Here is a 13,239-nt window from a genome sequence, read left to right on the forward strand (position 1 = left end):
AGAGTGGTCTGCTTAATTCAAACTCTCTGTTCATCACCACCCCCTTTTCTGAATCGGCTTTAAATATGAAGCAGTTTGTGAATAAACCTACCCATTCTGTTGGCCATCTGCTTGATCCTATTTTTTTCCAATAGCTGTATCAAGGTTATAGAGGTCATGAGCAACACCTGATCGGATCATTCTACTGTGTATTTTTATTTGTCATCGGAGCATGGCCCCAGATGCAGAAGATCTAATGCTGCACTCGCTGATCCTAACTGGGCTAAGGTCAAGACAGAGGAAACCATTTCTTTCCTTAATAATAGCCCTTCGGTGCTCTCTAGCAATATTGATGTACATGCACCGACACTCGATGCCTAATTAAGCAATATGACCGACCAGGTGGCACCCATTAAATCTGGTTTGGGTGATTAGCGACTGCCATCAGCTCCTTAGTTTAATGAGTAGCTTAAACTGATGCAGCAACATTGCAAAAAGCTTGAGACAGCTTGGCTCAAGCAATATCTGTCAGAAGATAAGGAGCGTTATGAACTGGAGCCATCTACTTATCACAGAGGCATTAGAAATGCGCAAGCAAAGTAATTTACTGAGGAAATCACCAGGTCGAATAATCTACCTAAAGGAGGTTTTGAAAATCCGTAACAAGATTGCCAACTCCCTCGCCCAATCGCAGCCATTAGAAGCCTCTCTGAAACTCTGTTCTCAACTTTCAGACTTTTTTGAGAACAAGATTTTAGGTATTGTGGGGTCCTTGAAAGCTGCTGGTTTTAACAGCATGGATTGTTATGGGTTAGACAGCCTAGGATTATTCACTGCCACTAACAGCAGCGAGCCAGGAAGGTATGTAGATCAGCCCTCATTAGCTTTTCTTCCATTATCCTGGTCTTTTACAGAAGTTTCCCCCATTTTATTGGAGGACTGTGAACTTGCCCTTAGAGCCTGTAAGTCTGAGTCTACTGATGACCCTTTCCTCCCCGAATCCTGGGTGCCAATGCAGAGGACATGAACCCCGCCCTGAATGTGCTGATCAACAACTCATTGTGCTATGCTTGTGTTCCCAGTTGCTGGAAGGAAGCCAAGCTGATCCCACTGCTCAAACAACCTTCTACAGATTAGTCCATCCAAGCCAACTACAAGCATATTTCCTGGTTACTTGCATTTGCTAAGATCCTCACAAAACTTGTCAATATCCAACTTTCCAGTTATCTCGACACTAATCAGTGGCTGTATCTTACCCAATCGGGTTTTCGGCTTGGATACTGCATGGATTCTGTCTTGGTTGAGGTCTCAGACACTATTAAAAAGGGCTGTGGAAAACGGGAAGAAAGTGGCCTTGCTGCTTTTAGACCTTTCAGCGGCATTTGACACGGTTTCTCATCCTATCCTAATTCAGCGCTTGCAGGATATTGGGTTGGGTGGCACCACCCTGGCTGCGTTCCTTTTTATCGAACAGAGATCAGTGGGTGTGGATGCCACCATTTGCATCAGACCAAGTCCATTAAGTCTGGGGTTCCTCATGGTTCTGCTGTGAGCCCGAAATTGTTCAATGTCTATATGCCCCCTTTGGCAACCCTGGTGGAATCCTTTGGAGTGTAGATCATTTCTTACACTGACAACACAGATTATTTTAACTAGGGACTGGAACATCTCTGGTGCACAATGCAGATTTCAGGCGTGTTTGTCAGCAGTGTTTTAATTGATTTGCAACACAAGCAAAACAGAATTACAGGTTTTTGTTCCTCCTCCACCCCCCAGTCATGGGGTAGTGTAGTTCGGCCTAATTCTGGTCTCACACCTCAGACTCCTATGGTGGTAAAAAACCTGAGAGGGAAGTTTGATAGTAACCTCTCCTACAATCCACAAGTGGGATATGCTTTGGCCTGCTTACGTTTTTGAGGCAGTTCCCTTTTCTTCTGCCAGCTTTTTGTCGGAAGATGGTAGTCCATACCATCAGAACATCTCGGCTGGATTAAACCAATGTACTTTTCTGGGGTCTCCTTTTAAACCAGCTTAGGAGACTCCAGATGGTGCAAAATGCAACAGCTCCGCTCTTGATCAACATTCCTAGGAATGTCTTGGTTAATCGTCATCTTAAGGAGCAACATTGGCTATGCATAAAGGCTAGACTGAAGTTTAGGAGATTGATGTTTGCCCACAGAGCTTTCTATGGTACAGGCCCTATATATCTATCCAAGTCTCTCACACATTACCATCCTTCCAGAACCCTGCACTCGGCAGGTGCCTTGTTGGCTGTTGTGCGTTAGACGAGGTGGAAGAGATGGGGAGGCACTTCCTTCTCGGCGATAGCTGCTGTTAGTTGGAATGCCCTTCCCTTACTTCTTTGTGCAACTAGGTATGTGTATTCTTTTAAACGCAGTTTGAGAACTTGACTTTTTAATGATGTTTTTTAGATTACGTTCCTCTTGTGGCAAGACCTGGTTTACTGGACTTTTAGTTCCAGGACACTTTTGTGTACTATTCGATTTGATCGAAGGGAGGATCTATGCACTTCAAGGAACTGTTTTGAAGTCACCACCACATCTAAGGCACTTTTGGGTATAAGCACCGGGTGTCTCCGACCCCCTAAAATCAGTCACTACTGGACTGTAACTGAAGCTGTGCAAGAAGAACTGCTGTGCTGCTTGAAATACTTAACAGGACTGTTGATCAGGAAGGTCTGCTTTTCTGCTTCTTGAACTGCTGCTCTCTGACTTTGCTGAAGGACATTTGGACCCTGCCTTCACTCAAAGTGTGCTCAACTGGGGCTTGTTTGCTCGCCTCCTGTTTGAGACTCCGGGATAGCAAAGTCTCTACCCCTGCTCCTGTGCTTGGCTCACTGGAAATGGCACAGATACTTGCAACACAGTTTGATACATCTCCTGTCTACGGGTATCAGAATCGGCACATCGTCCCAGAGTAAAATAGACGCATCGCCTCGGAACCAGCGCTTTGTCTCCAGAGATCGATGCATCAGACAGTGTATCAAAGCATCTGCCGCTAGGAGAGATCGACGCATCCCCTCGACTGCATAGAGAAACCCAGTGCATCGCTCAACACCTCTCAACTCAGGCTCCAGTCTATGGAACCGACGCATCACCATTAGCACGTGGGGAAAACCGACGCATCCTCAACTTGTGGGACCCGCATCGACGCAGGCCCAAGACTCATCTCGATGTTGCGACCAGGAAAGCTATTTTGTTTACAAGGGACTGTGTGGGTCATCAAGCCGACTGGCACTCCATTACGGTCAGTCAGATAATAATCTATTTTTCTAAACCTGCGAGGAGTCTTTGTGGTGCATTCATTGTGTTCCTGTGTGTGTTGCAAAAATACTTTACACATTGCTTCTTTAGATAAGCCTGACAACTCTGTTCCAAGCTACCAGAGGGTGAGCATAGGTTATCTTTTAGTGTGTACTTTGCATACCCTTATTAGAGTGGCGATTACGGTCTGGCCTGGGTGCATACTTCAGCCAACAAGGAATTCCAGTTCCAACAACATAATTTTGTGGCTTCTATTATTACTCCCTTCCACCACCACCCCACTTCCCAGTCTCAGGCTACTCCGTTGCTCCCTCATCCATTCAATGATGCTTCCCCTTCCTTGCCCTCTCCCCTACCCTCTTCCCAATTGCTTTCTATACCTTTACTTCGGACTGGATTTAGGACTGTAAAACATATTTTTTTTAAAGGAACGGCTCATCTTACTCCAAAAAAACAACAAGGAGCAAAAAAGTAGAAAGAGAACAAGAACTCCCTGTACAAAAGTACACACCAGACACATAAAAAGACATCAGGAAGTGGCTGCTGCCCTTGAACGTGCAATAAAAAAAATAAAAAAAAAATAAAAAAAAAAAAAAAAATCTATAAACCCTAAAATGGCAGGAGAATAGAGGGAGCAACCGAATAAAAGGTACAATATGAGAGCTTACTTTCTGAATAATATTACATTTCAAAATGCTACAGAACATAGCCCAGATTGAGAAAACAAGAGACAGGGATATTGGGATTTGTGCCGATGGATAAGTGATGCATGAAAGTGAACTGCAGGGAATAAGACAAAATATTAGCTAAAATGAATGCGCAACAGGCAGGTAGAAGCAGGTGCGTCATATTGCGGATATATTAGAGCTTCTTCCATTTTTCCACCACAAATCTTGGAACCGTCTAATTGTTTCAGCTATCATTATAATTGACAAGATACATACAATGTTTGTTTACACTGCCTGTGCGAACCCACAGATTAACAATCAAAAACAATTTACTGACCCATGTATGCTACTTCGTTCCAGGAAGCCTGAAGAGCCTTCATTTCTTTCTCTACAGTAGTTTTCTTGTCTGTCACATTCACTTCCATTTTGCAATCGAACTCCGATAAAGGATTTGTCTTTCCAGAAATACTCCTTTCAGAAATAAACATTACCTGTTGGCGCAGAGGTAAAACAAGATCAAAGAAGTGTAAAGTAGACACAAGTGTGGACAAGGTAGCAGCACAATTGTGATCAAGAACATGTTTATGTTGGTGAGTTGATTCTAGGTATTTTTTCAGAGGATCAAAAATGGTATACAAGGGCTAGGTTGCGCCTTCCAGGCATTCGCAACCAAGCTAATGCAACACCAAATGAGACCCAACAAAAAACAGCCCTCCTGCCATTAATCCAAGAGTGTTCTAGAGAGAGCAGTCCGCAAGCGGAAAACCAAGGGAACAGCTCCAGAGAAGCATTTAGCGGTAATATGTACGTTTAGGTTTCCACTTTCTAATATTCCTATTAGAATACCCAATATCATAGAGTTAGAAACGACAACAATGCATTATTCAGATTTATTGAAAGAGAACACATCAACCTCTTGTAAACAATCCGCACACAAGGCCATTCAAAGCAGTGCAAAATCCCAAGGACAGATGTCAAAACTGGCTCTGGTGATGGACACTTCGTGAGCATTGCCTTTTTTCTTGTTTTCGTAGTACTTAAGACAAGGGAAAGAATTAACACAGACTTTTGTATATGCAAAAGGTAGATGCTAAGTAAAGGGAGTGAATTGCAAATTAAATGGATAGGGAATTGAATACCTTTAGACAGGTGTCAATGGACAAAAAAATTAGCACAAGGACAATAAAGTTCCAAACTGAGAAAAAAATCTAGTCAAGCAGCCCAGGAGCTAGTACTGAAATAAAGAGCACATGCTTGCCAACTCCTGATCTGGGCATTTTTCTTTTTTTCTAGGTCAGGCTGCAACTCTACTCAGCCCAGCTGGATCCAGGGAGGATCCGACGTCTCAGCTTTCAAGGACAAAAAGTATTTCAGAACATTTCACTTTGAAACAATTCACTATTTTTGGGGAAGTCTTCAGTCGAGTAATGCGAAGGATGCATACCTTGATACCTTTCTCTTTCAGCAAACTAATTGCAGCTGCATCCCCTTCACAATCATCAGTAGTTTCAGTTGTGTTTGCAGATGGTGGAACTCGATTTGGTATTAAACATCCATCGATGTTGCATACTAGAAGCGTCACATGGTTTACTGCATCTTCACCCAAATAACCGTACCTAAAAAATATATTATTTGATCAAATACTGCATTCATTTTTCTTAATATTCAAAATTAGGAAAAAGGTTTCTGATGTCTAATAATCAGACTGAGGTTTTATCAATAAGAACAAGATTTAGCTGCTATAAGAGACATGCAAAGAGACAGTAGTTAAAGTAGCATACGTTGAAGGATTACTTAATAGTCTGCTGAACATGAGCTGAGAAAACATTCATTTACCCGTCCCTAACTTCTATTGTTTTCATGTGTTTATTGCACTTAACATATGTAAGAACTTTAAATGGAGAAATTATAAACTGCCTAAATAAACTTTGGGGTATCTAAAGGTCAAAAATGAAAGCAGAATGAAATTCAAGCAAAATATTGTAAGAAAAATATCATTCCTTCAGGCACATTAGAGACCAGCGGCAGAACATATCAAAAACTCGGTCATGATGTCTGTTAAAGACAAACATTTTCAATGCAATAAATAGGTCTCGCATTTACGTGAGATTGAGCTATTGGCATTGTAAATGACAATGCCTTTTCTTTAGGTTTTGGTTTTTGAAAAAATTAAATGTCAAGGTCATTTACAATGCTTACAGCTTAAACTCATGCTAATGTGAGACCTAGTGCATTCCAAGTGCTTGTTTATAAAACCACCCTATGCCACACTTTCACTTGAATGGCAGCCACACCCCTCTCTTTAAGACACGGCGCGTCAAAAGAAAGGTGCGGTCGCCATTAAAGTAAAAGCACTGTATGGGACGTTTTTAAAAATAAAAAGCATTTGTTTAGCAACATAGTGCGTGCAGAAGTACCGCGCTGTGCAGAAAGCATTTTTGAAAGATAAAGCGCAGCATCCATGATTGGGCACCGTGCGGTCATTAAAACAGTGTGGGTTAAGGAGAGCCTGTTGTGCCTGCAAAATCAGTAAGATTAACCCCTTCGCTGCAGGGGTAATTCCCCCGCTGTGCTGGGGGGCAAGGGGGCGCGCTACAGTGCGCCTGTGCTCATGACAAGCTCAGCTCGTCACAGGTGCATTGGTTCCTGTGGAACGCTCAGCACAGCAGGGGAATTCTCCCCGCACCTGATCATTCAGCTCGTCATGAGCACCGAAAAGGTTAAAGACATTAAAGAAAATAGTGCTCACAGACTGTAGCTAAAACAGACTAACAGCACAAGTAAAAAGTACAGTCCTCCTGGGAGGTTACAAATGTAGACAAGACTTACTAAGGCGGGACTAACAAGCATATTAACGAATCAGAAGCAACCATTAAGAAAGGACAGTAACAGGAACCAATTGAAAAGATGGGCGGAGCTTCAAGTCCATACCTGAATACAGCATGCCTCTCAGAGCAGCGCATGCGCTGCCCAGGCTCGACCTAAAAAATACTGATCTGGAAGAGACCGACAACAACATAAATTGCATATCTCCATTAAAAGGTGATTAACACCCTGTGAGACAATCTGTTAATATAATGGAAGCGGCAGGCTGGTTACGAATCCTTGATAATTAAAAAAAGCGGCTTTCTGATTTCTGGATATTATTGAATGGAGTTTTAGAGGAACTTAACTTCCTTCCTCAAGAATATCTGCAAATCAAAATGGAAAAAGGTTTAGGGGACAACTATTTCGATTGTTCACGGTCACACAAAACACATCAATTTAAGTGGTGGTTAAACTGTTAACATTTCCTGGTTGTGCTGATCAAAACTTTTAGTCTTCCAATAGGTTTGCTTAATGTCTTAGGGTAGATTCCTCTAAAGGCAGAGGAAGAGGGCATCTATAGCTCAAGTCTTATTTGAACTCCACCTCTTGTATACACCCTGTGGATCAAAGGCAATACTCTGTAGAGGACAGAGGAGAAAAGAACCCCCAGCCGCTCCAGATGCTGAAGCAGGAACTCCCCGTTTGAATGCAAAATTCTTGCAGAAGACTTGATGGCTGCCGAATCAGAGAAAGGATTCAGAATGGAGGCATTCCAAGGCACTCTGCGCCAAAAGATGTGCTGTCAGCAGGGAGATACCTCTTGGGTTAGTTTCTTGATAGGGCTGCAGAACAAGCTAACCAATTACTCCAGAGATTTTTGAACATTTATGAATAGATCAGGTGAGATGAACTGTGGGACTGGAATGGGAGCAAGGAGTGTAGTGAAAGAAAGGTAAATTTAAGAGGGAGAAGTTATTCAGGTCAAGGAGCCCACACTTAGGGAAACCCATACTGAGTTTGGAATGCTGCACCCTTTCCATCTCCACAGTAAAAGTTAGAATTTACTCCCAGACATGAAGGAATACAAGGGCCTTTTGCAAAAGGCTACATACAGCAAATGTCTTTTAACTAAAACACTCACAGATTTGCTCACGCCATCTGTGGTAAATGTTGCTTCGAGGGCAGTTAGAACTCAGTCTAGACATATTACAGGGATGGAAGAGCTACTCTCCTGAATTAATACCTATAAAGAAGCTTGTTTTGCCTGGAAAACAAAAGAGATGCCAAGACATGTTTCAGGTAGAGGTTGCGCCAGGGTGGGGTGGGGTGGTGGGTGCCCAGTACTTACTACACTGGAGTTTTTGTGTTGAAAGACATCCACCAGCAGAGTAAGAAGAGTGAGAGAGAAAGTGAGTGTGTGTGTAAGTGTGTGAGAGTGAGAGTGAGAGTGAGAGTGAGAGTGAGTGTGAGAGAGTGAGTGTGTGTGTAAGTGTGTGTGTGTAAGTGTGTGTGAGTAAGTGTGTGTGAGTAAGTGTGTGTGAGTAAGTGTGTGTGAGTAAGTGTGTGTGAGTGAGGGAGTGAGTAAATGGGAGTGAGTAAATGGGAGTGAGTAAATGGGAGTGAGTAAATGGGAGTGAGTAAATGGGAGTGAGTAAATGGGAGTGAGTAAATGGGAGTGAGTAAATGGGAGTGAGTAAATGGGAGCGAGTAAATGGGAGCGAGTAAATGGGAGCGAGTAAATGGGAGCGAGTAAATGGGAGCGAGTAAATGGGAGCGAGTAAATGGGAGCGAGTAAATGGGAGCGAGTAAATGGGAGCGAGTAAATGGGAGCGAGTAAATGGGAGCGAGTAAATGGGAGCGAGTAAATGGGAGCGAGTAAATGGGAACGAGTAAATGGGAACGAGTAAATGGGAACGAGTAAATGGGAACGAGTAAATGGGAACGAGTAAATGGGAGCGAGTAAATGGGAACGAGTAAATGGGAGCGAGTAAATGGGAGCGAGTAAATGGGAGTGGGAGCGAGTAAATGGGAGTGGGAGTGAGTAAATGGGAGTGGGAGTGAGTAAATGAGAGTGGGAGTGAGTAAATGGGAGTGGGAGTGAGTAAATGGGAGTGTGAGTGAGTAAATGGGAGTGTGAGTGAGTAAATGGGAGTGTGAGTGAGTAAATGGGAACGAGTAAATGGGAACGAGTAAATGGGAACGAGTAAATGGGAACGAGTAAATGGGAACGAGTAAATGGGAATGAGTAAATGGGAGCGAGTAAATGGGAACGAGTAAATGGGAGCGAGTAAATGGGAGCGAGTAAATGGGAGCGAGTAAATGGGAGTGGGAGCGAGTAAATGGGAGTGGGAGTGAGTAAATGGGAGTGGGAGTGAGTAAATGGGAGTGGGAGTGAGTAAATGGGAGTGGGAGTGAGTAAATGGGAGTGGGAGTGAGTAAATGGGAGTGTGAGTGAGTAAATGGGAGCGTGAGTGAGTAAATGGGAGCGTGAGTGAGTAAATGGGAGTGTGAGTGAGTAAATGGGAGTGTGAGTGAGTAAATGGGAGTGTGAGTGAGTAAATGGGAGTGTGAGTGAGTAAATGGGAGTGTGAGTGTGAGTACGAGTGTGAGTGTGAGTATGAGTGTGAGTGTGAGTGTGAGTATGAGTCCTCCACTGCTCAAAGCAGACTTCGCAGGCCGGCAGATGCACCTCCAACCATCGAACAGGCTCCCGTCATCCACTGCACGAAGAACGGCAGTGCTACCTTAGCAATGTGGAAACACCAGGCATCAGATACGAAGACCAACTTCATTCTCATTGGAGCTCACAGTAGGCAGCCTCCACCGCCATTGTGCGCAGCGCATACCCCACCTACCGCATAGGGTCATCACAGCTTACTCGGGCAGCAGCACAGCTCTCTTTCACACCCAATCAGCTAAGGTGGTGAAGAGGAGGCAGCGGTTCTATGACACTCCAGGGGGGCCTTCAGCACAGAGACCATAATTCCTTCAGTCGCCAGATCAGGGCAAACCACCTGCTCCACTGTCAGCATCCTAGGCAGGTCTCAATGCACAGGTCCCTGCTCTGCCAACTCTTGGTCTTACTGAAGTGTCGGGCAGCAATCAGAGGTACCTCGCTCTCATGAAACACGCGGGATCAAGCATGGGGGTCTCTCACGAACTCCTACATATCATGTAGTGTAGGATTCAGCTGTAGGGTTGGGAGCTCTTACCAAGATTAACTACTACTCCATCCTAACAAAGCCAAGCCCCTTCTGACACCAGTTTTCAAAGCAGTTACCCACTGTTTCAAAACTATTCAAAACCATTAAAACCATACCGCTCCAATAGCCTATAATGGTACATACCAACTAAAACATGATCTACCAGCCTCATACGTTTAGTTACACCCAAGCCACAGTCACTCAATTTTATTGACCATTTTCATTGGAACTCCACACAAAGACATTCAGGTTGCCTCCTCACTACAAGAATTCAAACCTTCACTGATCAGCGACATTTAGTAACTTGAATGAAAGAGGTGATTCTGCTTTGTTGTCAGTAAGTTTATCTCAAATAAATAGGATTCACTAATTCTATCTAATAGCCTTATTTTATTTATTTATAAAGTGTTATATAGCGCAAACGTGACCCAAGCGGGTATCAGAGCGCTTGTGAGAAAGTGCCATCTTTCTTGCATGGTATGCCCACACTTTTTGCTGAATTGCTGATGTAGTTTGACTGATTGTGCCCTGGCCTCCTGCCAATCAGGTACCCAGGGTCTGTGTTCCTTCCTTAGGACTGCATTGAAACCTAAACCCAATTGACATCTGTGGCCACATGTCAGCCCCTGGTAAATAGTACTCTAGGTACCCAGCGCACTATGACAAGAGAAGCCCCCTAAGGGTTGCAGCACTTATTGTGGCACCCTTAGAGGCCCTGTACCCGGACACACACACACACACACACTGCCTGTGTCCTGGGGCAGAACAAAATAAAGAGTCGACATGGCACACATCCATGTGTGCCATGCCCGCAACACACTGCCCTGGCATACCTCAGTCACCCCTCTAGCTGGGTGCTCTATGCCAGTGGTGTGGGTACAAGGGCATGAGCCCTGTACCCCTACAGTACCCAGGCCCATTCCTGGGCACTGTAAGTGCAGTGTTGCCATTAAGAGTATATGGTGCTGGGAGGTCGTCATCACAAACTCCACAGCACCATGATGGCTACACTGAAGACTGAGAAGTTTGGTATCAAACTTCTCAGCACATTAAATCCACACTGATGCCAGTGTGGGATTTAATGTAACATGCACGACAGAGGGCAACTTTGGGTTTCCCCCGAACCTAACCCACAACCAGCATCCTGACTGAGAGGCTGCCACCCAGCAGACATGTTGCTGGACCCCTGAGTAGAGAGCCATCCGTTCTTGTGCACATCCTGGGGTGAGGTGCTAGGCCTCCACCCCCAGGAAGGGCAGGGGAGCTTCAAAGGCATGCCGCCTTTGTGAGCTTCTACAGGCCACTTGCTGTACCCAGCTACTGGCCCCCACTCTTGTGGGAAGACATGCGAGAAAATGTAAGTGAGGAAAAGGGGTGTGCCAGCTTCTGCCAACCCCACCCTACAGGTGGGGGAAGCGAGGTGAAGCACAACTCCAGGGTCTCGCCATCTTGAGGATGGGAAACCCTACCCAAACAGAGACAGGCTCCTGCCCCCTCCCACTGTAGAGTGGCAGGATAGGGGGTGTACTGACCGCAGGGAAGGGACCCATTGGTTCCTGCCCTTCCCATACCTGTAATGTCCCTAAATTTAGTATTTAGGGGCACCCTGAACCTTCCTTCCTCAGACCCTGATTCCGAAACAAGAAGAACAAGAAGAAAGAAGACTTGCCGTGCAGCTGCTAACAAGAGGACGACACCAACGGACTTATCCCCAGCCCTACAGGCCTGTCGACCCTCAAACCTGCTCCTGCTAAACCCCGGTGTCTCCTGTGGTCAGCAACCTCGAAAACCCCAAAAGACCCAACTGCCTTGCTCATCCAAAGACTGGGACTCCCATGAGCAGTGGTTCTGCTCAAAGATCAACAACCCCTGGTGCCAGCCAGGAACCGCGAATCCAGCACACTCTGCACCCACCGAGCCCGCCCGTGTCTGAGTGAACAAACACCACAAGGACGTCCCCCCGGCGACTGACCACGAATCCAGCACCCAGGAACCCTCCTTAACTCTCCAGATGACGCCAGGAGCCTCACAACCAGGGACCCCTCCAACCGCGACCAGCTAACGACAACCCTGCACCCAGCGCCCTGCGGCCCCCTGTGCCCTCCTCTGGTGTGCCTACCTAACCTTCAGCTTCCCAACTTACCTCTCGAAGTGGTGGTCGCACCTAAAGAATCTTCGTCCCGAGCTTGCGGCCTTTGTTCGCATTGTAGCTTTCCCATTGAAATACTTGGGCGCCCGACGGCCCAAGAGCACATGCACAAAACCGCCTGAGTGCTACTGGAAGTGAAGCATCTGTCCTATTCTACTTCCCCACTTGCCCTGTGTAAGTGACTAGGAGCTCAGCTCCCACAGCCGCGTGACCTGCCTGCTACCCGCCATAGGCTAACATTGGGCCTACTTTCTCTGCACCCGGCAGCCCCTGTGCCGCTGAGGGTGTATCAACTGTACCTACCTGACCCTGGGAGACCCCCCCCCCAGTCTTACCCCAGAAGCGTACCTCTGCCATCGAGTACTTACCTGAAAGCCGATAACTCACATTTTCTCTATAGGGTAACATTGACTGGTTTCCCTTGGAAATTCTTCTCAGTGTCGAGTTTTGAAACGGAAATATTCCTTAAAAATCATCCGATCAACAAAAACGAAATTACTCACCTGTTACCAGGAGAGATTCCAGTGCTGGATCTTTGTTCCCAGCACTGACCTTAAAAAGTAATTACAACTACGATTTTCCGATAACCTGAATTTCCTCCGTAGGACAACATTGGCTGGTTTTTGCCAGAAATTCTTCTGTCGGTTTTTGAAACATACAAATATTCCTTAAAAATCGCCTGTGTAACAGAAACGATTTCTTTCAACTGTTTACAGAAGATGCACCAGGGCTGAATCCAGGACCCAGCCTTGAGTAAGAAAAACCTACGTATAGTAACAGTTATTACATTTTACTTAAAATTCCCATTGAGCTCAATGTTATAATTGTGTTTAACTTGTGTTGCATATTGCAACAACTGTATCTATTGCATTTAAAAGTCTATTGCGATTTGAAAGTATTCAATTGCAACATCTCATTCTGAGAAAGTATTTTTAAACCCACTTGCGGTTCTAAAACAAAACAATAATATATTTCTATACACAAAACAATTGGCCTAGAGTTCAGTTCTTGAGTGTGTGAGACCATTTGCTGACTGAGAGTGTACAAAAAATGCTTTACACTGTCCTGTGATACTGCCTTACTGCTCGACCAAGCTACAACTTTAGAGAGTAAGGTTTTATCTAACTTTAACCTCTGCCAAACCTCTG

At 45.1% G+C, this 13,239-nt stretch overlaps 1 protein-coding gene across 2 annotated transcripts in view; it reads right to left on the reverse strand.

Moving 5' to 3' along the window:
• The window catches only part of CMAS (cytidine monophosphate N-acetylneuraminic acid synthetase), a 175,699-nt gene that overhangs the window by 40,096 nt on the left and 122,364 nt on the right, over nucleotides 1–13,239 (reverse strand). For both annotated transcript variants that reach the window (XM_086920423.1, XM_086920430.1), the window contains exons 7-8: nucleotides 5,376–5,547; nucleotides 4,269–4,422 (exon numbers count right to left, since the gene is read on the reverse strand). In XM_086920423.1, the coding sequence (XP_086776549.1) occupies nucleotides 4,269–4,422; nucleotides 5,376–5,547 (326 nt within the window). The remainder of the gene's footprint in view (nucleotides 1–4,268; nucleotides 4,423–5,375; nucleotides 5,548–13,239) is intronic.

This window comes from Lissotriton vulgaris, chromosome 1_1, assembly GCF_964263255.1.
Source record: "Lissotriton vulgaris chromosome 1_1, aLisVul1.2, whole genome shotgun sequence".
In the NCBI taxonomy this organism is placed as follows: domain Eukaryota; kingdom Metazoa; phylum Chordata; class Amphibia; order Caudata; family Salamandridae; genus Lissotriton; species Lissotriton vulgaris.